The following is a 26,626-nucleotide window of genomic DNA, read 5'->3' on the forward strand; positions in this document are numbered from 1 at the left end:
CAAGCCTATAGAAAATTAATGCAGAGATCAACACTCTCCCCAAGGGGGCGGAGAGGGTGCTGATCACTACAAAAGGCTGCCTGGCAGGGGTGCCAGTGGCCCACTGATCCGGGGTTCCTCAGGGGAGCGTGGCCTAACGGGCCAGCAGGACCCCTGCAGTTAGGCCAGGCCCCCTTGATGAGCCCTGGCTCATTTTGTTGTGCCAAAAAAAGAAAACGGAAAAAAAAACGCCCGCGAGGGCAGCATTGCCTTTTACTCTGCTCTGGCACTGGTGTGTAAAGCACAATGCTTGCTACATGTACAACTGACTCCTTTCAGTTGTACATGTAGTGAGCATTGTGAATTACACACCAGTGCCAGAGCCGCGGTAAACTGCAATGCTGCCGTCACAGACGCTTTTTTTTCTTTTTCTTTTTTCCAGCGAGGTTCATGGGCTTGGGTGGCTGACTCTGGCCGGATCCCGAGATCCGGCTACACATCTGGTGTCGGATCTCGGATCCGCCGAGAGCCGGCCCAATGACCAGCACTGGTGAACTTGGCAACATTATGTGGCTAAAATGAGGTAGGATTTTTTTAAATTTCAAAAGCAGTAATTGCATGATGACTTTGCATTCGTGACATTTGATCAAGATGTCATTGGATCAGAGAGAATACTGCTGATCTTGGCACACTCTGATTTACTTCTGGTCAGAAATGGTCCAACAATCGGCACGTGAAAATGACAACCCATAGATACTTGTTTTGAATTTTCATCACTTTGTTGAGGGCAAATCGAGACCAAGAAGACTCAGGACTAGCATAAAATTTGAAGGCTCTTCATTCATCCGTGTTGCAGATGGCGCAAGAATTACTCCAGTGTCGGACAGTTCAAGTGTTTCTATACATTTTTTAATTGGCCCCATGTCCGTCCCTCTCTCTCATCTTGCAAAGCTCCTCCCCCCAGGGCAGTATAGCGAAGGTTAACCCCTGCCATCTATGTCCTCAAAACCGATTAAAGGCAGGGTGACGTTTTGAACTATGCTCTCTAAGGGACTTCCTAAGACGCTACCTACTCTATCCAGTGATAGGTGTTGCACAGGAGTAGGGATTGTGCCTTGCTGATACCCAGGTTGCTTCAATAATTTGTTTACCATACTCACTCTCCTTTCTCTTTAGCACTTGCCACTTTCCTTTTTCTAGTCTGACCCTCCCCCCTTCTAGGTTTTGCCTCCACCCATATTATCACATACACTCACAAAGCAGTACCACTTCCACTCACTAGACAATACCTCACCATCTCCAGAAATCACCTCCACACTCAGCTGCTCCTTCCTTCCTTCCTCCCTCCTGCTGGTCTCTTGGTCTTCCTCCACTGACCTCACCCGAGTAACCCACACTGCCTGCTTCCTGTACTCTCCTTTTATCTCCCTCCCTAGATTGGTGGTCTGTTCTTGGCCAATCTGGCTCCATCTTCCCCCACTGGAGACATGTTCAAGATGGAAAAGGTTACAAGTAGCAAGCTAAACTCCGCCCATTACATGGGCCCACCCAAAGCGTACGGGAAGTTGAATGTCCTTGTTTGTGTTATTGGGGCCTTGTTCATGGAGCCTCTAATGGCGAAGTCCCATGGTTGTCAGAATGGGGCCCTCGTTTATGGCAGCTGTGCGTGCCAATGTATGTTATTCTGCAGAATTGCATTGCTCCCCTTTCTGCTGCATGTGGATGTGTCTATTCTACTCCGCTCTTCACCCCCGCTCCCCCAGGAGGGGAGAGGGTGTGTATGTCCTCTTGTAGGTCACGCTAGTATCTTGAAAGTTTTGCACCCCTTTAGGGAAATTTTAAGATTGCAAACCAATATTTTACCGATTTCACATTGATGGTTAAAGGCTAGTTTTGCAGATGGCATTCTTTGCTGCATTCATCGGGTGTATCCTCATTCTGGTCACCTCCAGTGTACCATCAGTTGATATTGTTTAGCTATTTCGGTGGACAGGAGAATATTGCTCTTTTAGGATATTTCATGTTACAGATGCGGATGAGTTTTGACTAAATCGGTCTGTCAACTAGGGCTTATCGGGGCGAGCACAGGCCTCTTCTTTTTCAACCCGACTTCCTGCGCCGATACTTTGGTCCCAGAACAGGCATCACAGGTATTCACTTTCCTCCCGGGAGTAGAACCAGGTGCTGTTTTGGTATCTGATCCATGCTGCAGAAGAGGGTTATACTGTCAAATGATATATTGTCCGGTTTGGATAGGATTACTCCTTGCTGAAATCGTCACTTGGTTTTTTAATGTGTGCATGTGGCTATGCCAACTTTCTTCCTATGTTTGACACTTTGCAATTGTCAGGGTTAGGCGCTGCATATTTGTTGGCCCTTAAACGGCTGTGTAGCTTGACGGCGTTGGGAGAACTTGCCTTGCTGCCAGGGGCTGAGTGTTTATTCAATTCTGACACCTTTGGAATGATTTCTTGATGGCAGTTGGCCTCCGGGGTTCTCCCCTTGGTTTATTTCCATGTCAGACCATAGAGAGTTTGGAGGGTAGTTGTTCAGGAGTCTGTGTCTCTGCCTTTTTGGGGCATGATTCTATCTATCCGGGATGGCTGGCTCTGATGAATGTAGGGGGTTTCTGCTCAGGCAGGGCGGTCTGTCCCTCATTTCAGTCTGGGCGCTCTACAAGGAGGGGCCCGGAGGCCTACTCGTTGCTGTCTTCCATGAATTGTATGCTGATCTTGTAGTTTCCAGGCAGACATTTGCCCTAGTCTGTGCCCCTTCTCCTTGCCCAGGTTTTCTATGCTGGTTCACCATGGCAGTTATTTGAAGCACTTCTTCCTTCAGTTTGTTCTTGGGTCTAGGCACATGCCTTCTCTTCTTGCGGTAGAAGTTTGAGAATCCTTCCTTAGTTCCTTCTGCAGTTCATGACCTCTAGTCCCAGGTGTCAGTCTGCCCAATTGGTCGGCAAATGGGCATTTCTCAGTATTGGTGTAATGTCTCCTCTCATTCGACTGCTAGCAGTTTCACAGCAGTAGAAATTCAGCGCTCCTATTTTTTTCTAAATGGGTGTTTGCTTCCACAGCCGCCCCATGACCTTGGTCTGCTTTGACAAATCTCCCCAACCTCTGGGTTTATCTAGTTTTCCATCCCTTGCTGTCTTCTGAAACGCTTATGCTTCCAAGGCCCCTGATACACCAGGTTTCCAGCCCATCTGTTAAGTGCCTTGCCGTCTGCTGAGCTGCTTTGGCTTTGGGACATTGGCAGGGATCAGGCGGCTGTTGATACGGTTTTGAGATTCCTCCCCATTTGTGGTCGGTTACAGTGGCAGCAGATGCCATCTCTCAACCAATCTCGACCCATGCACATCCTGGAGTGCTGCTTGATATTCCATTTTTTTCAAGAATTAGTTATAGTGATGCTGCTTGGTAGGCCCTCAAGCAAGGACCGTGATGAGGAAGGCGAACAAAGGGGTAATGGCCCAATTACTTACCAGTAATCTTCATTACATCGGGTCCTAGATTACCTAGTCACAGTCCTCCATTTCCAACCCACACCCTGTACTCTGCCAGCGTGGCATTTAAACAGGAAGTAGTGTGGTGGGAGGGATTCTTACAGGTTAAGTCTCCTGACTGCTTCACCCTCTGCCTTTACTCTGTCTTCCTTCTCTCTCCTTGCCGATTCTGACATGGCTCCATACATTGCTCATGCCCACCCTACTGCTTCTTCTCTGAAGCCCAGTAAGTGTTCTTATCTTAAGGTCTTCCATTCTCTTCTCCCCCTCTCACTTTACTTTTCAATCTTTCTCTCAACTGCATGCTTTCCCTGTTCCTTTAAATACACTAGTCCTCTCTATCCACAAAAACCTTCTCTTGTTCCAGCCATTCCTGCTAAATTTCAACCATTCTCTCATCTTCCATGCCACTCCAAAATTTGTGAACGTATTTACACCCAGGTGTTTGCCTATCTTGATTACTCTTTGCTTTCTCCTTATTCTGGGTTTCAGCCTTCCCATTCCACTGAAACTGCTCTTCTCAGTGTTACTAATTCCCTGCTCTTCGCCTGTCGAGCCAAACAATCTTATGTGTTGATTCTACTAGATCTGTCAGCTGCCTTTGACACTGTAGATCATTCACTCCTTTCCTCTCTCGCATCTTTGTCTCTCACTACTTGTTTGGACAGGGACATTCTTAGACACTTTCCCCTCTGAAACATGTTTTTTTTCCAAGGGTCTATTCTTGGTCCTCTTTCCTCTCTAAGTAAATCATCTCTCTGCCTGTCCTGTCATTTGTACGCTGAAGACCTGGATGCACTCACTCCTTAAACTGATTATTTCCTTCTTCGACCATCTGCCACCCCTTATGCTATTTCCTTCCCTCTCCGTCATCCCCAATCTGCTCGCAACCTTGGTGTTACCTTTGCCTTTACACTTTTGTTTTCTACACATTTCTAATATGGTTCACTATTGTCTACAACTTCACACTATTCACAAAGCTCACTCCTTTCTTTCCAAGCTACAATGCTTCTTATTTCTACTCTTGGTCTTTCACAACTTACAACTTGGTTACTGTTCTGCTTTACTCGTATAGGTTTTCCTACCCAGAAGTGCAGCCAGTATTGTCTAACAAGTGGGGCCTGACACAATTGTATTTGGGCCCACCGCAGTGACATTAACATCTGTAAATGCCGACACAGTGCTGCTGAGTGGGCATATACAGATTGTGGGTGGACCTTGCCTGCTTAGGCCCTACTCTGTCTACGCCTCTGTTCATACGTACCGACTCACTCCATTACACTCCATTTTTAATTCCTCTATGCTTTCACCCCCTTAGCTTGTACTTCTATCTCCTCAAATCTATCTATTTCTTGTCTTTCTTTTAAGTCTCAACTTTGCTTTCATTTCCTCTGCATTGTATTCTCATATGTGGATGACATATCGCTTTCGTATCTATCTTCTCTTGTTTCCTGGTATGTTAATTCTAGTGTTCTACAACCTTAATCTCTCGTCTGACAGTCCCTCAACTGCTGTGCGTGCAATCACACGTTCGCTCCTTTTCTCTATTTGCTCTCAAGCACTGCAACTCCTTACCTCTTGTATCTTCTTCTATGCTATCTATTTTCCCCTCTACTCTGAAAACCTAATTGTTTCCGAATAATATCTCTATTAGCTTGGTCATTTAATTGTTCTTAAATTTGTATGAAATTACCTCGGTATAGTGCATTGTCAAAGCGCTCTATGAATTTAATTAATACAAATACATTCTAAATCATTTAAAATTGACAGCAGGAAATGAGGAAAAGCTCTAAGGTAAAACACTCTGTATTGACAGAGAACTATCCCTGCCGCACTGGAACTGTACATCTCCAAATAACAAGGCCCAAATGTGTCTAACTTGAGAACATCACCTATGTTACACAAATGCACTTTAACCTGAAAAAAGTACAGTACATTATCCCATGATTTTATAGGATGTTGCCATGTTTTACAAAAAGCACATTTCTACTGTACATGGAAGACCTTACCTAAATGCAGTTTCTAGAGAATCTGTTTAAAAGAGGATGTTTTATTTAAATTGATAATTTTGGCTGTATTCAGGGTTACATATACCTTGTTATGTACATGGCAAAGTATCGTGTTTTGTACTGGCTTTCCCTTTGTCATTACAAGTGAAATTAATAGGCCTTTTAGGCATACAGAAACATAAGCTTCCACAAGTTGGCTTGGGGTAATGCTGAATTGGGTTCCTGTGACATCATTTGAGCTCACTGCTTCACTTCACCGTTACCCACAGGTTTCTATGTGGGAAGGTTTAGACTATCATGGGACTAGCCTGGGCCTTTCAGGGTGGAAATATGTATTGCTTTATTATTCATGGAAAAACACTTACATTCCTAAAAAAAAAAAAAAGGATTTTGAACAAGCATTCCAACTTAATGAACCCCCACCTTTGCAAGTCCATTTAAGGACAATAGATTCTTATAAATGCATACTAAAATGCCAACAGAAATAACATTCCTGGTGTTCAGAGATTAAGATCTAGGTGACCAAAGAGACCAGTCTGTTTAACTTTCGACCCACCCTTCCATTAGATTGACCACATTTTTAAGCTAATGCAATGAGAACAAAGGAGACCAGTTATGTTAGTGAAAATAAATCATTGAGTGAAGCCTCATAAAGAGCTGTTCACATATAACCTAATATGCTGAGCACAAGGCAATCGCATTCAGTTAATTTTCAGGGCATAATTCAAATATTATATTGCACATTGTGAGTGCATAACTTTGAAACAATATAGCTTTATAGACATGCAGCGAGGGCTGTACCGGGCGTTATGGACCCTGAAGTCTGAGTTAATGACCCAAGCGAAGCGAGAGCCTTTAACGAGGTATGAGGGACCATAATGCTCTGTACGGCCCAAGCTGCAGGTCTAGAAAGCTATTGGAACACCCTCAGTGTTTAAAGTAGAATAAATTGCAAAATGGTATGTCAGCTCCCTGTTCTAATTAAGGTTATTTCAGGTGTGGTCCCCACCCCACCCATAACAGAAACGTAAGCTTCCAATTATTCCACATTAACGTGCAGTTAAAAAACATTGGCAAGCAACATGTGCATATGCATTAATTTGCCAAGATATCCACTTACATTTGTGTGCCCTTCTCTTTTCTATTATTTCCATGCACCAATGCATGTGACTAGGCGCGGCCAAGATTCCCTTCAACTTTGCTGCCTTACAAAATGGTAAATTCATGCTCCATATAACCGTAAAATGCAGATCTTCTATGCAAATTTAAACTTCTTTAAATGCTTTTCTTGAAACCTGAACACCGAAAGCGTTTACTTCGGCTTGGTTTCCGTGGGCAGGGCTACGTGGCACACGTTGGTCTTGCAATGTGTGTTTCGGAACGGAAAGTTAACTCTTTCCGTTCTGAACTTACACGCCGACCAACGCATCCACTCTGCAGGCTTCCCCGCCCGCCGACAGCTCAGCAGGATCAGGTAAGTAATTGATTACAGCCCACAGTTTGGGTTGCAATCTGCGGGCTATACAAGTTTGTATAGCCCGCAGATTGGTCAATCAGCATTGTGACCTGCTAGGGTGTTCTAATACAAGTTACGAACACGGTACTGGATGCATTTTGAAGCCAAATCTCCTCTTGGATAACACATTTACATTCCATATGATTTATTAAAATGATGGTCCTAAAATATGAATGGATCTACAATACATTGTCACATATCCAGATGTGTATCGTATGATAAGAGTACAGCAGTCCTTATCTCATTAATGTGATTAGTAGCTTCAATAATTTCTAGTCACAAATAGAAATGAAAATCATCAAATGATGATTGGGGGGTATTCTATAGGAGTGTCTGACTAGGAGGCTGGCCAATGGAAAGAGTGTCATCCAAATAGTACAAATAATCATTACGGAATCATGGGAATATTTCCCATTTTAAAAAATGACAGCGCACAGAGGGGAGAACATTTTGACTCTGTGGCAAGCTGCAGGAAATAACACTACCTGTCTCTATTGAATAATTGCTGAATACGGATATTATCCACAGATAAACCTCTGACCCAACTTAACTTGATCTGATAGGTTATTTATAACGCGCTTAATAACCAGAGGTTTCTAAGCGCAGACCCAGGGATTTAACCTGTAGTGCTGTGTCGTCTTGCTTCCAAGGTGAGCATGTTGCCCCTGAGCTATCCTCCCGAGACTCGAGACTCTTGAGGCAGACCTGCTTTTTTTAAAAAAAGGGAGGCAGAGGCAAGGAGCTGCCTGATGACTGAGACTTCCCTGTTAAAGCTCAAAGGTTTATGCTGACTCCACTCCATTAAATATCAATTCAAAAGGAGTATGATCAATCCCCAAATAAGATGATAAAAAAGACAAATGTGGCAAATAAGCGGATATTGAGACCCAGAAAGAGGGGTGGTTTTGGAAGTGATAACATTTTCCATTCCATCTATGTATTTTGGTAAGTGCATTCTCCATGCATTTAAAATCAAGTGCGCTGTCATTTCAATCCAACTTAAAATACATTTTCAACTCTGTGTGTGCAATGATGCAGCTAGCATGCATTTCTCTGTAGTCAGCTTGCAGCTCTTTGTAAATTGTAATCTCATTAAATTCTATGCACACCTGTAACATTAAGATGCAATATGAAGATATCCACATCAAATCTTCTGAAGATGTTGATAATGTGTGTTCTGTGAAGGCCATAGCTATTTAATAAGGAATGGGAAATTAGAGCAAGTTAATTGTCATTTCTAGTCCCATAAAATGACGCGAGTGTAAATCCCATATACCATTCATTCTTAAAACTGCACAATGGCACCATTGGTGAGAAGGGGAGGGGGCACCTATACTCTTTATAAAATCCTCAAACCATTCTCCCAGGTTGGGTGAGCCTGAATAGGCTGAATCTTAAAATAACATTGCTTCCCTAACCCGAACTGCAAGAGTTGCATGCGATGCATAACAGCCTACATTCAATTACATGCACAAGCTAGAAGCCGACGCCCCACCTACACTAGGGGAAACAAATTCTGATTCCATTAATAGCCAGTGTTGGGATAAATCAGCTCTTTGTGTCGCCTGGAATAATGGCTCTATGGATTGTGATACTGCATCCTGAAATCCATGTCCTATCCAATCAAATGGTTATATAATGAAATGGTTACTTATGTTATTACTTAAACTTTTGTATCGCCCAAAAAGTGAAAGAAACCAAATAAAGAATTGCCCCAGGGTTTGTAATGAATTCATGATCTTCTCCGTCAAAATATGTGCCGTGATTATTTCAGTATTTAATGTAACAAATCAACTCATGCAAGTACATGTTTCGAGCAGATCTTCGTCAGGGAATCTGATTGTCGTTGTTGAAGACTGTGATCATATTAAGTGTGGCAACATTTGACGTGCAAGGACATTTCACATTAAGAACAATTGTAGTTCCTCTCAAATAGGTCTTCAATATGAATGTTTCATTTTGACCGTCATCCTTACCTCTCATGTTTGATATATTTAGTTCTGGATTTTTGTGAGTAGTCTTTATATTTCACCACATTGTCCATATCATGGTCTCCTCCTAAATGGTTCAGGTTCTTGAAATATGCCTAGCCTGATTGAATACAAAATCCTGTTTCCAGGACATGTTTCTTTATTTTGGGCAGGTTTTGACCGTATTTGTGTAATGTGGTCCCTTCTCCTGCATATATGGCTTGTGGACCACCTGTTTAATATTAATTTGAATGTGTGATTTTCTTTAACTGTAGGTTTCTTTCCAAGAAATGTGGGGTGAGACTGGTATACTAAGGGGCATTGGATCAGAGGCGCCTGCTTAGTGTAGAAGCCATACATTAACCAAACTATCATACACCGCTTGTGGTAGTTTTACTGGCACCCTGGGTGACTCTGTCTTTTAGGTCTTTCTTGCTTATTTTACAGAGCACTCTGGTGCACCAACACGTCCCCCTTGCGGTCTATCCGAGTCTTCCGTACTCTCCTTTCTGGAGTCTTGTGGTGACCGATATCCCCATGTCGCCTGATTGGACCCCTCAATTTATCCATGAAAAACCAAAGCGAGGCGGCTGGGGGGTTCACATTCATGCCCCTGTACAGCAGCCAACTCTGCACCATGTTAATCTTCCACATGTTGCTATGGACCCAGCTCCACTTCTATGGCCTTAGCTGAGAGCCACCTGTTACTCATCATTTTTCTTCCCTTTATCCGTAATGGGGGTCAGTCTCCTTCCCTTCTGTAAAGTGCAATGAGGAATCACATGAGGTTAGCAAGATTTGAGGAAACCTGCAATAATGCTGGAAGCCCAATAAATGATCTCGGTGGCTCCTGGTTTTCAGTCAAGCAGCTTCATTAGTGCACACCAGATTATTCTTAGGTTTTGCCCTTTGGGCTCAAACACTGTTGCCAAAATAACCTCCCACCTGAATAATTTGCACTTAAAGTTAGTGTTGTCTTTGCTGCAGGAAGCAAAACAGAAGATGAGGGCCGGACAGTTTAGAATTAATCTTTACTTCTAGCATTGCTGTAGGCAAATCTCCAGAGCAGCATTTAGCTTGCGAAGTGGAAAGACCATCTGCCAATCGGCCTTGGTTCCACCACAAAGTGCGAAGTCCAGCTTGAAGTGCTTGGTCACATCGCTTCTGCACAAGACAAGCAACAGCAGACATGTTTCAGCCTCATGAAAGCCAGCACCTGGCTCATGAACCTCTGGAAAATAGATGCTGCAGAGGTGAGTTTAAAGTGCTTGCCAAGAAACTGGTACAGCCCCTGCGGTGTACAAAACTGAAGCCATCCATTGAGTCCAGGTGAAGTGGAATTTGATGGCAAGCCAATCTCCTTCCAGTGTGGAGTATACACCTGTTCCCTCTTTCACGCTCAGCAAAAACGATTTAGGTAGAGGGTATGCATTCATCATAATTTTAGAGTGAAAGATGCAGAGATTGCTGCACATCCTCAAGCTGCTGTCCTCCTTCGTACCCAAGTACAGTAGGAGAAATACCTATTTGAAATATTCCCCACTAAGTCCATGAGCTGCCTGTGTTTGAGAATAGAGGCATGGGCAGGCCTTGTGCCTCAGACAAACCGTCTAATTTGTTTGTTAAATGGTGCCAAATGTTACTCAACAGCTCAGCTTGTCATAACATCTGAACACTCATCCACTGATTCAATCTGGATGATCTGCAGTATTATCATCTAGCTTTATATGAACCGAGGCCTGATGTGGATGAACCAGGACAGCAGCACCCTTTTTTACTATGCAGCCGTTCCCACTGAGCGGTGTAGACAGTTTTACTTGGTCCTGCCCTCCTAAGTGCCTTTTTTATAAAGCAGACGTCTCTCTTGACCACGTGGGGTTGTTTGGAGCAAGCAAAGGAGTTAGTCTCTCGATCAACATCCAGAACCCAAATCCTGTACTTTCAGTGGTTTTTGCAATAAAAATCACTTGTTCCAGAGTTGGGTTGTCTTGTGTACAACCTGGGCTTTGACTGGTTTCTTGGTACCAAGTGCAGGGTTCTTGTATCTCCTACATCACTATGCCTGGCCCATGTCTAGACTCCACACTGATGTCTCCACTCTTCTGGACACAGGGCACAAGTAGATGGCTCTATGCTGCAGGGCACTATCCTGCCAGTCTCCAAAAAAACACATTTTGTGTTTATTTTTTTATTCTTGATCGTTCTTCTGAGGGAACGCAGTGTAACTCGAGCCTCAGGTGCTTGGAACTCTTGAGTGAGCCAGACTTTACCCTCAAACAGGTATGCAGGATGTCGCACTACCCCTTAAGGTGGTCTGGAGGCTGTCTTGAGTATCCCATGTCCTTGAAATAACCTACCATCGGTTAGGACGGTGCTTGTTGGCCAGGAGAGTTGTAAAGTTGGTTAGGATGAGAAGAACTGTGGCTCAGGTTAGGGGCACATTGAGTCTGGTATTGGGCCCAAGCTCTTTACTTTAGTCTATGGTCTGCGGGTAAGTCTCATGTCGCGAGGTAATGAAAGTGGCTATGGCAGTCCACTTCCTGTTTAGAGCACTCGTTTAATTTTTGGTGTTTGAAGCCGTTGTAACTAGTTTTCTTATTCTGAGCTTGCAACTGATAGCCATGGGCCAATGCGTATTTCTGTCACTGGTGTATTGGGGATATTCTAGGAACCTTTTCCTGGAAAACTATTGACCCTGTCAAAGTGATCCACCTTGTGCCATGATATACCTTTTTTATATTTTTTTATTTAATTATTCTTTAGGGTGCCTGGTGTAAACCATAAAGACCATATTTGGATTGGTATATTATAATTCAAGTACTGCTGCTCCTGTGCACATTTAGGACCTGCAGCACATTCCAGTGCCACAAAAAAGGGCAAGGTTTAGACAACCAACAAACTGAATGATCATCTGTGTAACAGAGGATCTGTGCTAGTCCACCACATGATCTGTGCTGATTGCCTCAGGGTCCCATAGGTGACCTTGGAAGCACCTACAATTCCTTAGATGGGTGATACACAAGCTACTATCTTTGTAGGACATAAGATGTGATTGGTGGGGGGGGGGCTTCAATGTGCAAGTTCTATTCTAGTGCAGTGCCATGTTCCCACTTTTCTGCCAGCCCTCCTTGACGAATCTGTTTAATTTTAGGATTTTCACTGTTGGTGTGAAGACTTGTCCTTTCTTATTGCAGCACTGGGCCCTACCGGAAATCATCTGACAATGCTATTTTATCATTTTTTGAAGACTTTTATACAGTTTTTGTATCTTGTATACAAACCAGTTGTTGGCTTTAGACTGCTTGCTTCACCTCTTTATCAAATGTTGTCCTACCAATCACTTGCCCCCACAAAAATATTCAGCACCACCTTCCATTACTTAAACTGCATGACTGTAATTTTTGCTGCATTTTGTCTAGTATTTGGTCCTATCCGCCAGATTGTCAGCAGTGCCTGTAGTCATGTAAGCAACTATTGACCTTTTCTTTTACTTGTAATTTATAGTGCTTAACAGTTCGAGCTTGTTGCTTCCATTGCTCCTGTTCGTTTACCTACAGACACACTGAGAAAGGGAGCTAGTAATTTCTGCTGGTTCCAACCATTTGGTGAAATTTGGAAGCGGGAATTGGGGCTTCTAGTTGCACACCTTGATATCGGACTCACTAAATCCCTTCTTGGTGCCTACCGTCCTATCATTTCAGCGGTTGGTTCGTTTGAAGTCCCTCTGATTAGTCAGCCTGGGATTAGTGTGCTCTTTCTGTACACTGGAGTGGCAGCACTGCTATGAAGAAAAGTTTCAACTATGGGGATGTTTGGTTTAAATTTCTAATGCAGCCTCCACAGCAGTCTGTTTCACCAACAATTCCTTCAGAGGGTGCCCCAATATGGTACCAAAAAGGTGCTCCTCCTGGTACCGGTCTTGAAAAAGTAATGTTTTGGGCGGGGGGGGGGGGGGGGGGGGCAGGAGGATGACTGTGGAGGAGGCACTGCAATAAAACGATCGGTTTTGAAATCACTTTAATGTTCCAAACCTATCTCAATGAGACGTTGCCATGGGAAGTGTTCTGTGATTGTAATCGTATTAAAGATCAATTTTTAAATTGGCTATTCTTTCTTTTGTTCCCACCCTCTTTCTACCCCCATAGGTTTGACATCTACCGGAAGGTGCCGAAAGACCTAACTCAGCCGACGTACACAGGTGCACTGAGTAAGTACAGCTTGCACCCTGCTGTCTCAACTTTCCTCTATCCCCAATAGTTTTTACTGTCCTGTACCTTCACACCTGTGCAGTTTGCTCCAGAAATGCATCTTTCTTTTTTGCTCACATCCACAAAATTCCTCGTCCCAGATCTGGGAGAAGCAGCTCACCCACAGCGCACATCCTCTTGTCTTATTCTGCACACAGTATTGTATATTAATGAATTCTGTGATAAGTGCTTAGCACTGACAATTTATACAGTTATGGGACGTTGGAGGTGCATGGAATATTTTTTCAATGGATCATACACGTGAGAAAACCTATGCTACGTGATGTTTTAAATGGTTTGGAAACTGGCACTATGCAACCACATGAAGAGGTTAGCAATTGTAAGAATTTTGAAGTGGAAGGAAGCCACAAACGTGCATTAATAAGAGGTGTGGACTCTAACAAAGCAGCCTGCAGACAACTTGCACTGGAGAAGAGGAAACGCATTACATGTTTATAACCTTCTCGCAACAGGTTGATAAGCCGCTCTGAGACTCTGGGACAAAGAGGAGAGTTTACAGGAGGTGACCATTAGTGGGTAACTGCAAACGCCCCCTTTGTTGCTGGAAGAGCGTTAGTCTGCTATTGCGACTTTATGAAAACTATATCAGCTGAGGCACGGAGCGCCTACACGGAGTCCCAAGCAGAGTCCAGGCACTCGCCAGTCAGACGACTGCAGCCGTGTGTGGCTTGATGGACTGGGGTACTCTGCTTTGGGACTTGAGTGATCTAAGGAGGATTGAGGCACTGACCACATTGAAGCATATCCAGGAAACCTATCAAACGCATCGTGCCTGACACAAATAACGAGGGGAGCGAGCTTGGGGAACGGACACACAACCTGCGTAATCACCCGCAACAACCACCGCGGCCGCTGAGTGAACCTACGAGTGCAATGGGTGTCGGGGGAAACCTGATGAAATGCCATCTGCTGCCAATGTCCCACTAATGACCCAGCAAATGTAATGTTTTGGCCTCTGCGCTCCCCCAGGTTTCTCTAGCCTCATTCTTTGCGCGGATCTGCTAGGGCCTCGGAAAACGTTGGTATTATGGGTCTGCCTCCCCCCCCCCACCACAGTAACAGAGGTGCCTTTGCTCGCCCTACACAACAGCTCCACAGACCGTGAGAGAGGAGGCGGGTGGAGGGGGCGGTGTCCTAATGACGGACACAGTGGGCCCGATCAAGAGCTCCCTTATTCTCCCTTCTTCACCCTCCTTAACATGGCTGACTGGCCAGCAGGACTCCTGAAGCAGTCACTGTGCCCACCTTACCAGTGCCCCCGTGCACAATTGGGGTGGCATGTCCCACACCATCGCGCACAGTCGGGGCGGTCAGAAAGTGGACTTGCCTCCTATAACACTGAACAGGCCTAGCTCTGCCTGTAAGGCCGGGGGAGGATGTCACTAGCAGACCCTCTCAAACCTTAACAGAGGGGAGTGGGCTGCTGTCTTCCCCCACCCGCAGTTTCCCAGCCTTGTCGACCAGGGAAATGGCCCTCTTCTCGGATCACCTGGCAAACCAAAATAGATTAAAATGGCACTCAACACGTCTGATAACCTAATCGCAAACTTGTCTAAATAAGACAAAATGGAAATGGAGTGGGACTAAACGGCAAATTCTCAAAATAGGGCTCTTAGCCTGCACCATTCCCCACGAATTCTAATTTGAATCGGGAACAAGTTAAAAACATCTTTACCACTAACAAGGTCTGATCCAAACCACCCAAATCCCGGGATGATGAACTTACCGACATGGAATTTCTGGAGAGCGTCTTGGTCAAGGACTCCCCGGACCAGCAAGTTAGTCCTTCCTATATGGCCAACCGAATCAGAGCGTTCAGAGCTCCTGCTCAAAAAAGGCCAACAATTAATCAAAAGGGCAAGGGTCAGGATGGCCCTTGGGAGAAAAAGAAAAAATCACAGACAAGAGTTTGTGTTTTGCCCTTGCTCCATTACGCCGGGGCTGCTGTCCCTACGGACTCCTTACTTCAAGAAGTCCCAACGACAAGCAACCATCTACTTAATGACCCCTGGCCTACAATGGAGGGGGATGTAAGCCAGGGAATAGATGGCCTACATCAATCTGAAAGTGGTGACAAGGGGGGCATCCTGGCAGATACCCCTACGGATTCACCTTTGGAGCAGAACATGCCCTTGACCCAATTGCCAAATCTGCCTAGTCTGGGCGCATGACTCAGTGCCTGCCCGGTTGACACGGTCTACCAACCAACTCGAAGACCTGGGTCTCGTGGCACTATCACTGAGCATAATGCCGGAAGGACTTTGTTTGAACTTCGTGTCCCACACATCAAAGCGCGGCTTTGGAGTGCTGTTAACAACCCCACATTGACTAACGATTCTATAGGTGGGTGTACACCATCGAGAACACCACACCACACCATTACGGAGATCTGGAAAACAATCGAACAGGAATAAAAGAGAACAAAAAAAGAAAATAGGGCCAAGACCTTTTCGGCCGCATGTCTGTGTTAACATCGCTATGGCCCCCTTCACGAAACTATATGAAGCCATAAATGATACTCTGAAGGCGCAATCAATGCTACACTCCAGGATGATATTTATTGAAGGCTTAATCACAGCTGGAAAATTACAGGAGAAATTCGCCCCACTGGCAAGCAACTGACTGGTTGTCGATCCTGTTCCAAAGCTCAGTTTACAGAATCTGAGACTAGCCGAAGAGAAATTGGGCAGCCGAGGCGAGACCCGCAGAGGTGGCTACTAAAGAGCCCCCAGGTACCAGGGTGACTTAAGAAATGGAGGGTGTTCAATTCACCCACCCAGATGACAACAGTGAGAGGATGAGAGTAACAGAGGAAAAGACACAATCCACTCTAACCACAACCACTCCAGGGGTAGATCTAACTACAGAAATCGGGGGGAGCTCAAGGGGGGGTAGGGGGGGAGACCTTCCCACTATTCAGCAGGAAAAGGAGAAGAACAGAGATGACCTTCTTTCCCCAGATACAAAAACAGGGGGCTAAACCAAAAACCTCCCAAAATGCAACAAAAACCCAACCTACTACAAATTGAACCAACAGTTGGGGAATGCGGTACCAAGCTTAAACAACCATGTCCTAAACAGAGGCCAGGTCAAACTGTCCAGAATGTAAACATGGCCGACAAATCTCTGCAGGGTAGGAGAGAGGAAATTTCAGACTAGGAGATTCTAACTACACTCTGGAACCTATCAATTTACTCTTTGGATGACGATTACACATATCTGAGCGTCGTCTCCGACGTCAGCTCTACTGATTCAATAGTTCCGATTGACAGTCAGAGGGTGGGAGTCCTGAGCACAGAGAATGACTCCAAAGGATTCCTAACCTTTGCTGAAAGAAGAGATGGAGCTGTGGCTCTAGGCTTGGAACAGGAGTGATGCAGGGCAAAAGCAGTTTGCCATAAAGAAATTGATTATACCTTTTGACAAAGCCCCAGTTGGACTCCCGGAATAAAATCAAGACACTGGCTGAATCATAACCTGCAACAGACTAGTGTGATGGAAGGAAACGATCCGACAAGGCCAGTCATTTACTGGCCCAACAGAGGCCGATCAAGGCGCAAGGCACTCCCTAGAAGGGCAAATCACTCCTCCCTTAACGTTCAGGCCTGAAAATCTGGGGTCCAGAACAGAAATGAGGGGACAAAAGGGGGTAGACCGGTGGAACGTCGTCTGAGATTCGAGTGGGTAGTCGACAAAGGTCTGGAGCTGATCCTGAACAGAAGAAATGTCCTGAGGCTATGTTAATGTATCACGACCCTTCGACATATAAACACAGTTGACTTGGCGATTGTGGAATTTTAAAAAGAATGGTTGAACTTGGTCATCGTGGTGAAAAACCTGATGCTCTGGGGGCCTCAAGCTTTCTGCTGATGGGCTACGATCTGACTGACTGACCTAACTGAGAAGATGGCAAAATGATCTGCAAAAAAAAAGACAAAGCAGGTAGCCAAGAAACATCAAGTCAGAAAATCCTTAGTACTTCCCCAAACAGGGTTCGGTCCTCAAAGGTGCCCTCGAGGTACCAGGGCTGGGAACACGGCTAAGCCAGGTGTCCTGATCGTCCGCATTGTTGGTACCTCCTCTAAACATCCTGGGCACAATATCAAAACCACGGTGAAGCGGACCCTCATTTTCATCTTATGCAACACAGGGGTTTGTGTCGCCTCTTTGCTAAAGGGGATTTGAATTGGACTTTGCATGTCTACAAGAAACCTGGTTGCAGGACTGCCCAGTCTTGGACGGGTTCACTTCACTCTTGAACCCAGCGGTGAGGGGTGCGGTAGGCCGCCCTCAAGTGGTACTACTGACATTGGTTAGGAACGGTTTCGACTTCGAAGTAAGATCCCATTGCACAAGAGGTCCCTACATCCAACAAACCATTTTGGGACCTAAAGGGGGCCTACAGGCCCATAAGAAGGCATGCTAAAAAATACTAACCATTAAAAATAGCTAATAGAACTAGACCAGGACTAGGTCAAAAGAAATACTGTAGGAAGTGGCATAGGCTTATAATCAAACGGAGCCTTCAATTATACTCTGCAGTGACTTGAACTCATTGCATCGCCAACAAACATATACCGAGCCCCCAGCCCCCACCGAGACCTCGGGGGGGGGGGGGGGGGAAATATCATATGGCCAAACCCAGAGAGGAGACCTCTGGATGCAGTTATTGGAAAAGCAGAAACCTTCATATCATAAATGGACACTTTGAAACATCGGGCCATCGTCACCACACCTGGAAAAGAGGATCCCAAGCCTCAGTCATAGAATTCATCTTCGTTTCCAGGGATTTGATTGACTCTATAACCGGCCTAGAAGTGTTGCCGACTACCTCAGTGCCCATACATTTTAAAAATGTCATGGTCTAACGACACCATTGGAATAAATCCTCTTAGGACCAGCGTTCTGGAGGCAAGAAATAATGGCTGCAGGCTGAGAAGGAGGAAGGATGTGCGGCTAGCAACCGTTGCTCTCAAAGAGAAAATTGCTGAATTGTATCTGTCTACATCTAAGCCAGTCAACTACATACAAAACGGTGACTTCCTTCCAGGGAAAAAACAGGGTGAAGGGGGAAAAGTTCTGTTGTCCAAGCACATGCATGCGACCAACTGATAGTTGTAAGAAAAAGGGAGATGAGAATGCCATTCGAGCTAAAAGAGCTGCTTCATTGAACTGGTATTTGCCAGCAGGAAGGATTAGAAACTTCTACAAGAATTGGTTTAGAAGCCATAAAAGTGCTATTCTACAGCAGGAAGCGGAACTGATGTTGAAATCTATCAGTTCCAAAAATACAGCCAAAATGTGGGGCCTTTTGAACCAGACAAACCAGGAGTCCAGCCTCTCGCAAATAAACAGTGTCACAGGCTGTCTGGCTGGGTGGGGTTTTTCGAACCTTCATACACCGCCCCTGTGACGTCCCCTGGAATAGATCAACCACTACAAAAGTCACAGAGCATGAACTTTGACTGTGAAGATCTGATCCACTTAATGAAATGTGAAAATCCCTCCCCAGCCCAAGGACCTGATCGTCTCTCGAATGCATCTTTGAAAGAGAACCCAGGGGAATGGGCTATAATGCTGGTGATAATTCTGAAGAATTTGTTGACATACCTGAAAAATCCAGTCTCCTGGATGATGGCCAATATGATGCCAATCTTCAAAAGTGGTAAGGGACAAGACCCGAACAACGATCGGCCGATTTGCCTTGCTAGATGTACTGGGCAACGCTTCTTTTTAAAGCGACTAAACTCTTGGGCGAGCAAGGCTGGCCATCAGGCTGGCCATCTTGAAATCTTCTAGTCTGGAGTTGTCAAAGGTCTGGGTACATCTCCCCCAATATGTATACTATCGATCCTAAAGGATAAAACCCTCGGGACTAATGGCAAGTTGTACTTGGCCTTTGTCAATTTTCAAATGGCCTTTCATAGGATCAATAGGGAGCGCCTATGCGGCAAATTAACAACTTGGAGATGCGCGGAAGAGCTTGTGGCCCAAATAAGGGCTCTCCACTCTAACACCTCCATTAAAATTCACGTAAATGCCAAGGGATGTTTAACAGAAGGAATTCCAACACTGATGTTTAAAACAACAACCCTCTTCAACCTGTACATTTCAGACCTACACAAATCAACAGAAACAATCTGATGCTTCCCGCCAACAATAGATGGGAGACTGGGGGGGGGGGGGGGAATAGGTAAAGGTCCTGCGTCTACTTTATGCAGACGACTTGGTCATTCTGGACCAAACTGCCATAGGTCTAGAGAGGCAGCTACAGGCCCTAAGGGATCAACAGCAAAAAAGCAAAGATCCTCCTACTTAAGAAAGGCAATCCATCAAAGATAGGTTTCCGATGGTCTTTGGGGAAGGAAGAAAGTGAAAGTGTGAAATCCTTCAAATGTCTAAGGATGTACATCTCCCCCAGCAAGGTGGAAATAAAGCCTGCATCTCCTTAAAAGGGAAAGCGATAGTATTAGCAAACCAGGCACTGATGATAAAACTCTGGTATTGCTGCTATGCCATCCTTCCCATAGTGGAAATGTACAAAGCGAAGGTCGTCCCGACACTAACCTACTGAGTGGAGGCCTTGCACTGGTTCTCAAAAAAACACTGACCAATGCTAGAAGGGATCTTTTGGAAAAGTGTGCTGGGTCTCCCTGGATCAATTCCAATCCAAGTCATCGGGCAAGAGTTGGATCTTTGTTCCTGAAAAAGCAGTGACAGGATGGAAAAATGTGAATTATTTTGGTAAATGCGTCGACCCAAATGCGCCACTGATATTGGTAATTATAAGAACAGGGCTATTGAAGGATGACATGAATGCGCTTGCCAGCTGCGGAGCAGAATGCAAAGCTAAACTAGCTGAACTAGGAGTATCATTGGAAGAGCTTCATTGTACGCCAAGGACAATAAAGCGGAAGTTGTGGAGACTGGACTGGATCTCAACAGCCCATGAAATAAGCAGCTACAAACTTTTTCGTAACTCCGAAATAGAATCCAGATATTTATATTTTTTCTATCGCGCTCGTACAGAAGTGTTTCAGAGTGCGACAAGGCAAGGCAAGGGAGGGGGAACAGGGGAAAACAAAACAGCGATCTTACTAGGCCCAGTGACATTGAGAACGCGCAAGCAGAGGAGAAACCGATAAATAATAATCAATAATCAAGGCAACAAACAGTGGTAGTGCAGCCAGCAATTTGCAAGTGCTAGGTTTAAGGCAGCAGACTGGGTAGGTCTAATAAGTTCAGGAAGAAAAGGGGGGTGCTGTATGGGTACAGATACAGACCCCAGTGCAAGGGGTGGCCCGGAGGCAGTGCGGGAGGGTGGCAGGGTGAGCAGGTACCTGGGCCTGGAGGACAGAGGGTGGCCAGGTGCACGGTGCCAAGAGAACAGATCAGCAGAGGATAGGGGGAGCAAAGGCTGAAGAAAAGAGGAAGGTCTTGAGGTGCTTCCGGAGATGGTTCTCCTCAGGTTTAGAGTGGCAGGGAGGCTGTTCCAGAGAGAGGCCCCAGCCGAAGACCCAGATGTACATCCCCCCCCAGCTTGTTTCTTTGAGAAACGACTGACCCTGGGGGAGTTGGAGGTAGAGGAGCGATGAGCTCGAGAGGGGAAGTATTTGCAGAGGGACAGCGGAAGGTATTTTGGACCCAGACCCCAGAAAGCCTTGTGGACAACGCAGAGGGTTTTGAATTCAATCCTTGCATCCACTGGGAGCCAATGGAGAGATTTAAGAGCTGGAGAGCTATGATCCCAGGGCTTGAGGCCAAGGACAAGTCTTGCAGTCCTATTCTCGATTAGTTGCAGAGGGCGGGGAGTAGATGCAGGTAGATTTAGAAAGAAGCTGTTGCAATAGTCCAACCTGGAGAGAACCAGAGCTTGGGATACCATGAGCTTCTTGGGGAAGGAGAGGAAAGGCAGAGTACCTCTGAAGAGGTACAGTAGGGAGTTTGACTTTTTAGAGACCACAGAGGTGTGGGCGGAGAAGGAAAGGGTGGAGTCAAAGATGACCACGAGGTTCTTCGCCTCGTAGGTGGGGGTAGGAAGAGGGCCAAGGGAAGCCAGTCAGAGAGTGAGGGGAAATGATGGTGAAGGTGTGCCAATGAGTAGGATCTCTGTCTTGCTGGCATTCAGACAAAGATCATTGGCGGCCCACCAATCTTGAATGGCAGATAGGCAATCGGAGATGGGAGAGGAGGTGGCCAAGGGCAGCCTGAAAATGAGTTTCAGTGTAGCACTGGAAATTTGAGCAGAAAAATGCAGGGGTAACTTACCTGAATATCTATGAAAATTCACAGATCAATCTTCGGGGCAGATTTAATGAAAATACAGTTCAATCTGCATAAAAACAATGAAATCTTAGCAGCCAGGGCACCCAAGAGGCTAATCAACCCAGACTGTAGATTCTGTAAAATTGCTGGGCAGATGGAAAATCTACCACGTATTCACGGAATGTAAGGCTTTGACGACCAGGACTAAACACTTTGTTTGGTTTCTTGAAGGGTACGTAACGATGTCTGCTGAAAGTGGTGGCCAATGTTAAGAGGAAAGAAAATCAGCCTATCACTTGCAGCTGTAAAATTCAGAAGAGAAACACTTCACTTCAACTCACAGTCATCTATTAAGTTGGGGAAAGAAGTGTGTACTCTCACAAACTGGAAACAAAAGAATAGAACATTTGGAGCTGTAACTGTGACTTAGAAGAATTTTTACAAAAGTTTTCAACTGAACTGATATGCAATAAATAAATAAATTAAAAAAAAATATTACGTGCCGTTAGGATAGTTCAGCTAGTTGAGCGCTTGCTGTTGCGATCTGTGTGACCTGCAGGTCGCGGCTCGAATCCCGGCAAGGACAATTCAGCCTTTCATTTTAAATCTCTCCTTTTTCTTACTTAGGGTGAGCAATTCTTTTGCTGTGTTATCTAGGAACATCAGTTAAACCTGCGGCCGTATTTTAATGATCGTGTACTTAATGTCTTTTCTCCTATGCACATATGGCCAGCATATAATTTTGCGTGTTTTTACCATTAAGGTTTTATTGACTGTCGTAGCTATGTATTTTAATTGTACTATTATTCATATGGCAGTGTGGTTTTCTTTGATTGAATACTTGGGCATTGCATGCACTAAGCACTTTATATACCTCCAAAAAGGATACATCATTAGCTGCTATATTGCTATTTGCATTTTACCCACTTGGGTAGGCTATCGCATTTTTGCACATGCATTTTTGCACATAGGCACTTGCACTTTACGTATTCTTACATGTGGTATACTCAAAAATCTACTTCTTATGCACTGAGCATTATATTAATAGTAGACTGGCCTCGGCTTAATTGCACAGGTAGTCCACAGAGGCATTTGCATTTTAAAGTGGCAATGCCCAATATTATATTAATCATCTGGACAAATATTCCAATAAACCACACATTACGTCCTGGCATTGCCATCAGTAATTCGAAATGTGAATTTTAGGGATATTTATTAACTTGCTAAATAACATGGTTTACGATAAATACTTATTTAAACATTTATTTCAAAGTTAACTGGCCATTCGTTCATGAATTTCCATGCAGTTTCCATACGTGTTGGATTCACAAATCTACACGGACATAGTTCAAAATATCTATATTGATAAACAAGGTTAATAACTAGCTCTATATGAAGAGCAGGTTCAACACGAGGACATTTTAGCATGCAATTAACGAAAGTGTGCAGCATGTGCAAATTGCGTATATAATAATGCTTATTTTGCATATTTTACAAATACTGAGAAAAGAGAAACATTGACAGTTTATTCGATGTTTTAAACAAATGTGTTTTCATGCATTTTAGTGTATTCCACACGACCCACAAGGGTATACAACATGTTTAAACATGGCGGATTCTGTGTAAATGTATGTTTTACAATTATGCCCGTTACTCTATCCATTCATACCACAGAGAGCACGCAGGTTTAAATGTCCTGTTTCTGCCCCCTAAACCTGATCAAGCGGCCAGTTTTGCCGCGAAACGCGTCATTTTCCTCCACTTTTTCTCTTGTCCATGACATTTATTGAATAAAGAATATTTTTGGATGCTTGGAGCTTCGTGGGTCTTTTTTGAACTCTGGGTCCAGTGTGGAACTTGTACGCAGGTCTGTTTTCTGGAGTGCACTCCAATAGCTTTATACCGTGGTACAAAGCAACTCTCATATATATATATATATATATATATATATATATATACATATATATATATATGCTTGTGGAATCTGCTTAGACCACTTGCTGTGCATAGGTGACATCTAGTGGAAGCTGCAGAGTATTAGTTTGTTTTTCGAAACTCGAAAATGGGCGTCGACACAGGGCGTGCCAGTAATACTATCCCTAGTGTGACGTCCACTGTACCTATGATCCCTCACACGTGTAGGACCCTTAGATTGTTTTTTTCCGCCATACTTGACGGAAGCATTCCGCGGAGATCCGTGGCTTTCCGCCATATTTCGCTAAAAATCAATAATTATTCCCAGTTTCTTCCACTCTGCGAAATTCGAAGTTCGACGCCGGCCCGGAGGAGAAACAATCGCCGAGAGCTGCTCGACAGACTTTGGGACTCGGAAGGCCGCTGGCCTCGACCCGGGCCTTGGAAGGCCTCGGCCCCACAAGTAGGGAGAGTAGGGGTGGTAACATACTCTACAGTAGTTCCTACACACACTAGCCCGCTGCCACAGGGTGCGTATGGAGGGTACCCCTTTCAAATTCTGCCCCAAGTGCAACCGCAAGTATCCGTGGGTTGACAAACACGCCACCTGTAACCTCTGCATACCGAGGGACCACCCCGAGGCGAACTGCAGAGCGTGTAGCCGGTTCAAGCCTAAGACACTTAAGGACCGCTCGATCAAACGTTGGGCCCACCACGCCAGGCAACGCGAGGCCATGGAAGCGGAGGGCACCTTCAGTGATGGCAGCGACGCCGTACTTTCAGACGGCGAGGGCAACGAGGCGTCGAAAGACGCCCAAGCGCAAGTCCCAACCTCGGAAGGCTGTCCGGCAGGGCAGTTATGGGGAACATAACCAGCGACACAAGCACTACCCAGACCACTTCCACACCTAAGCACTCGAAGTCCAACCGAGACTCAACGCGCATGTCGAGTTCTCGGAAAGAGGCACACAAAGAGCAGTTCACCGAATCGGTGTCCTCTGGGCGTTCTCGGTCAAGATCGCCTCACGACACCAGGCAATCATCCGCAGTTGCCAAAAGTGTCTCACTCACCAAAGTTATGGAGGTATGCTCGTCAGAAGATGAAGCCGACCGCCAGCCCCAGGCCGTTCACCAAGAGTCGGCGTCAGCAGACTGTTCGGTGACTGCTTCCGAATCCCGACGCCCTCAGTCTAAGTAAAGGGACACTACCCCCGAATCTCGACGCCAGGCGTCGAAAAGCTGAGGGTGAAAACACCAGGGAACCACTCTTCCACTCATGGGGAAGGGGGGCGGAAACAGCAGAAGAAACCATCTTACCCTTCTTCTGCACCACAATTACATAAAGACAGATGTAAGTCTTCTAAGTTTTCTGATAAACAGCTAGCCAAGACCCCTGCACAAGCCCATAGGTCCAGTCAAGGCATAGAAGGGGAACCCTCTCAAGAGGTCATTCCCAGCTTCAAAAAATGGACCTGTGAGGATATAGACAGGGTTACGTCTAGAATGTCCTCCCTAGCAGACTTCTACTCCAAGAACCCAGAACACTTCCTCTCCTATACCCCTGACGGTGCTACTCCCTCAGGGTCTAGAGACACGCAGCCCCCTGGTAAGAAACCTCGGTTTGAGACCCCAACGCAAGGTCGGTCTTCAGACCCTTTTTACATCCAGCCTTATGCCCAGTATAGTGAGGATCCACTACAGGATGAGGATCCAGACTTGGTAACGTTGGACGACCAAACTGGGGTGGACTATTATGGGGAGGACGAGGACCAAGAGGAGGAAGATGACCCAGACGTCTAGAGAATAGACTCCCCGGTAGGCAAAGAACCTCAAGTTATCGACTCTCCAGTCGACAACCAACCCCTCCTAAATGAGGTCTTGACTAGAGCGGCAGAACACTTCTGCATAGACTTCTGCAAGGGGCACAGGAGGAGAGAGACTTTGCTGAGGAACTAGTAGGAGAAAAGAAACTAATTGCTCAGGCCATTCCAATTTTCAAGTCCATTCAACAGAGAATGGATCCTTCCCTTCGCAATCCTAACCTCACCAGGGCAGTAAACCCCAGAGTCGAGAAATTGTTCAGGGCAGCCCAATCGGACCCGCTTTACATAAGGGGGCAACTGAAGCCGGACTCCCTGGTAGTTACTAATACCCGGAAGAGGGCAAGAACTCCTCTATCATCATCTGAGGCTTCCACCCAACCCCCCGACGAGGAGAGCAAGAAAATCTACGGGTTGGGAAGGAAGGTAGCCTCCACTTCCGCTTACCAGGCAAGGATTGCCAACTCCACCACTCTGCTGGCTATTAACAACTGTCACCAGTGGGAGCAACTAGCGGCCCTCATCGACTTCGCACCGGAACCCTTAAAGGGACAGTTGTCCCAGGTTGCGTCCGAGGGGAGAGCTGTGTCCGGTTGCATCCTTAAGGCAACCTTTGATGCCGCAGATAACGCCGGCAGGCTAATGGCAGAGAGCACTGTCATTAAGAGGCATGCTTGGTTAAGACAGTCAGGGTTTAAACCCGAGACACAAGCATCCCTAATCGCATGCCAGTGGAGCCTAATCTGTTTGGCAAAGCGGCAAAGAATGCATTAAAGAATGCCAAAGATGAGTATTAGACTCTGAAATCCCTGGGACAGTTGACCAACAAGCCCCCTAATCAGAGAGGCAATAGTAATTTTCGTCGCCCACTCAGCTAAAATTCAAAGGCTCCAACTATTCACAGGGGCAGGGTAATTCATGGCGTGACAACCAGCATTCTACCCAGAATTCTAGCAGAGGAAACAAGTGTGGCTGTGATAAGGGTAGAGGTAGCCCCAGCAGAGGCGGCACACCTCCCGCAAAACAGTGACGCCGTGTTCAGTGTCCCTTCTCACACATCCCCAGTAGGGGGACGCATTACCAACTTCACCCAAGCTTGGGAAGGGATCACATCAGACAGATGGGTGCTGTCCACAGGGTCCCAAGGATACTGCATAGAACTACTCGAGCGTCCCCGAAACCACCCTCCACATCAAAAAGTACATTACTCAGACCACCAGAAGATCCTCCACGAGGGGATTGTCAATCTTCTAGCAAAGGATGCGATAGAACTCGTCCCGGGCAACCAGGTAAACAAGGGTATTTATTCAACTTACTTCCTTGTGCCAAAAAAAGATCTGACAATGCGCCCAGTATTAGACTTACGCCCTGCAAACAAGT

The 26,626-nt window shown here is 45.6% G+C and overlaps 1 protein-coding gene across 1 annotated transcript in view; it reads left to right on the top strand.

The window, feature by feature from the left end:
- ERGIC1 (endoplasmic reticulum-golgi intermediate compartment 1) overlaps window positions 1-26,626 on the top strand; it is a 556,793-nt gene that overhangs the window by 150,460 nt on the left and 379,707 nt on the right. Inside the window, exon 2 of the mRNA XM_069652409.1 lies at window positions 13,125-13,186. Within this exon, the coding sequence (XP_069508510.1) occupies window positions 13,125-13,186 (62 nt within the window). The remainder of the gene's footprint in view (window positions 1-13,124; window positions 13,187-26,626) is intronic.

This window comes from Ambystoma mexicanum, chromosome 3p, assembly GCF_040938575.1.
Source record: "Ambystoma mexicanum isolate Mex_15411 chromosome 3p, UKY_AmexF1_1, whole genome shotgun sequence".
In the NCBI taxonomy this organism is placed as follows: domain Eukaryota; kingdom Metazoa; phylum Chordata; class Amphibia; order Caudata; family Ambystomatidae; genus Ambystoma; species Ambystoma mexicanum.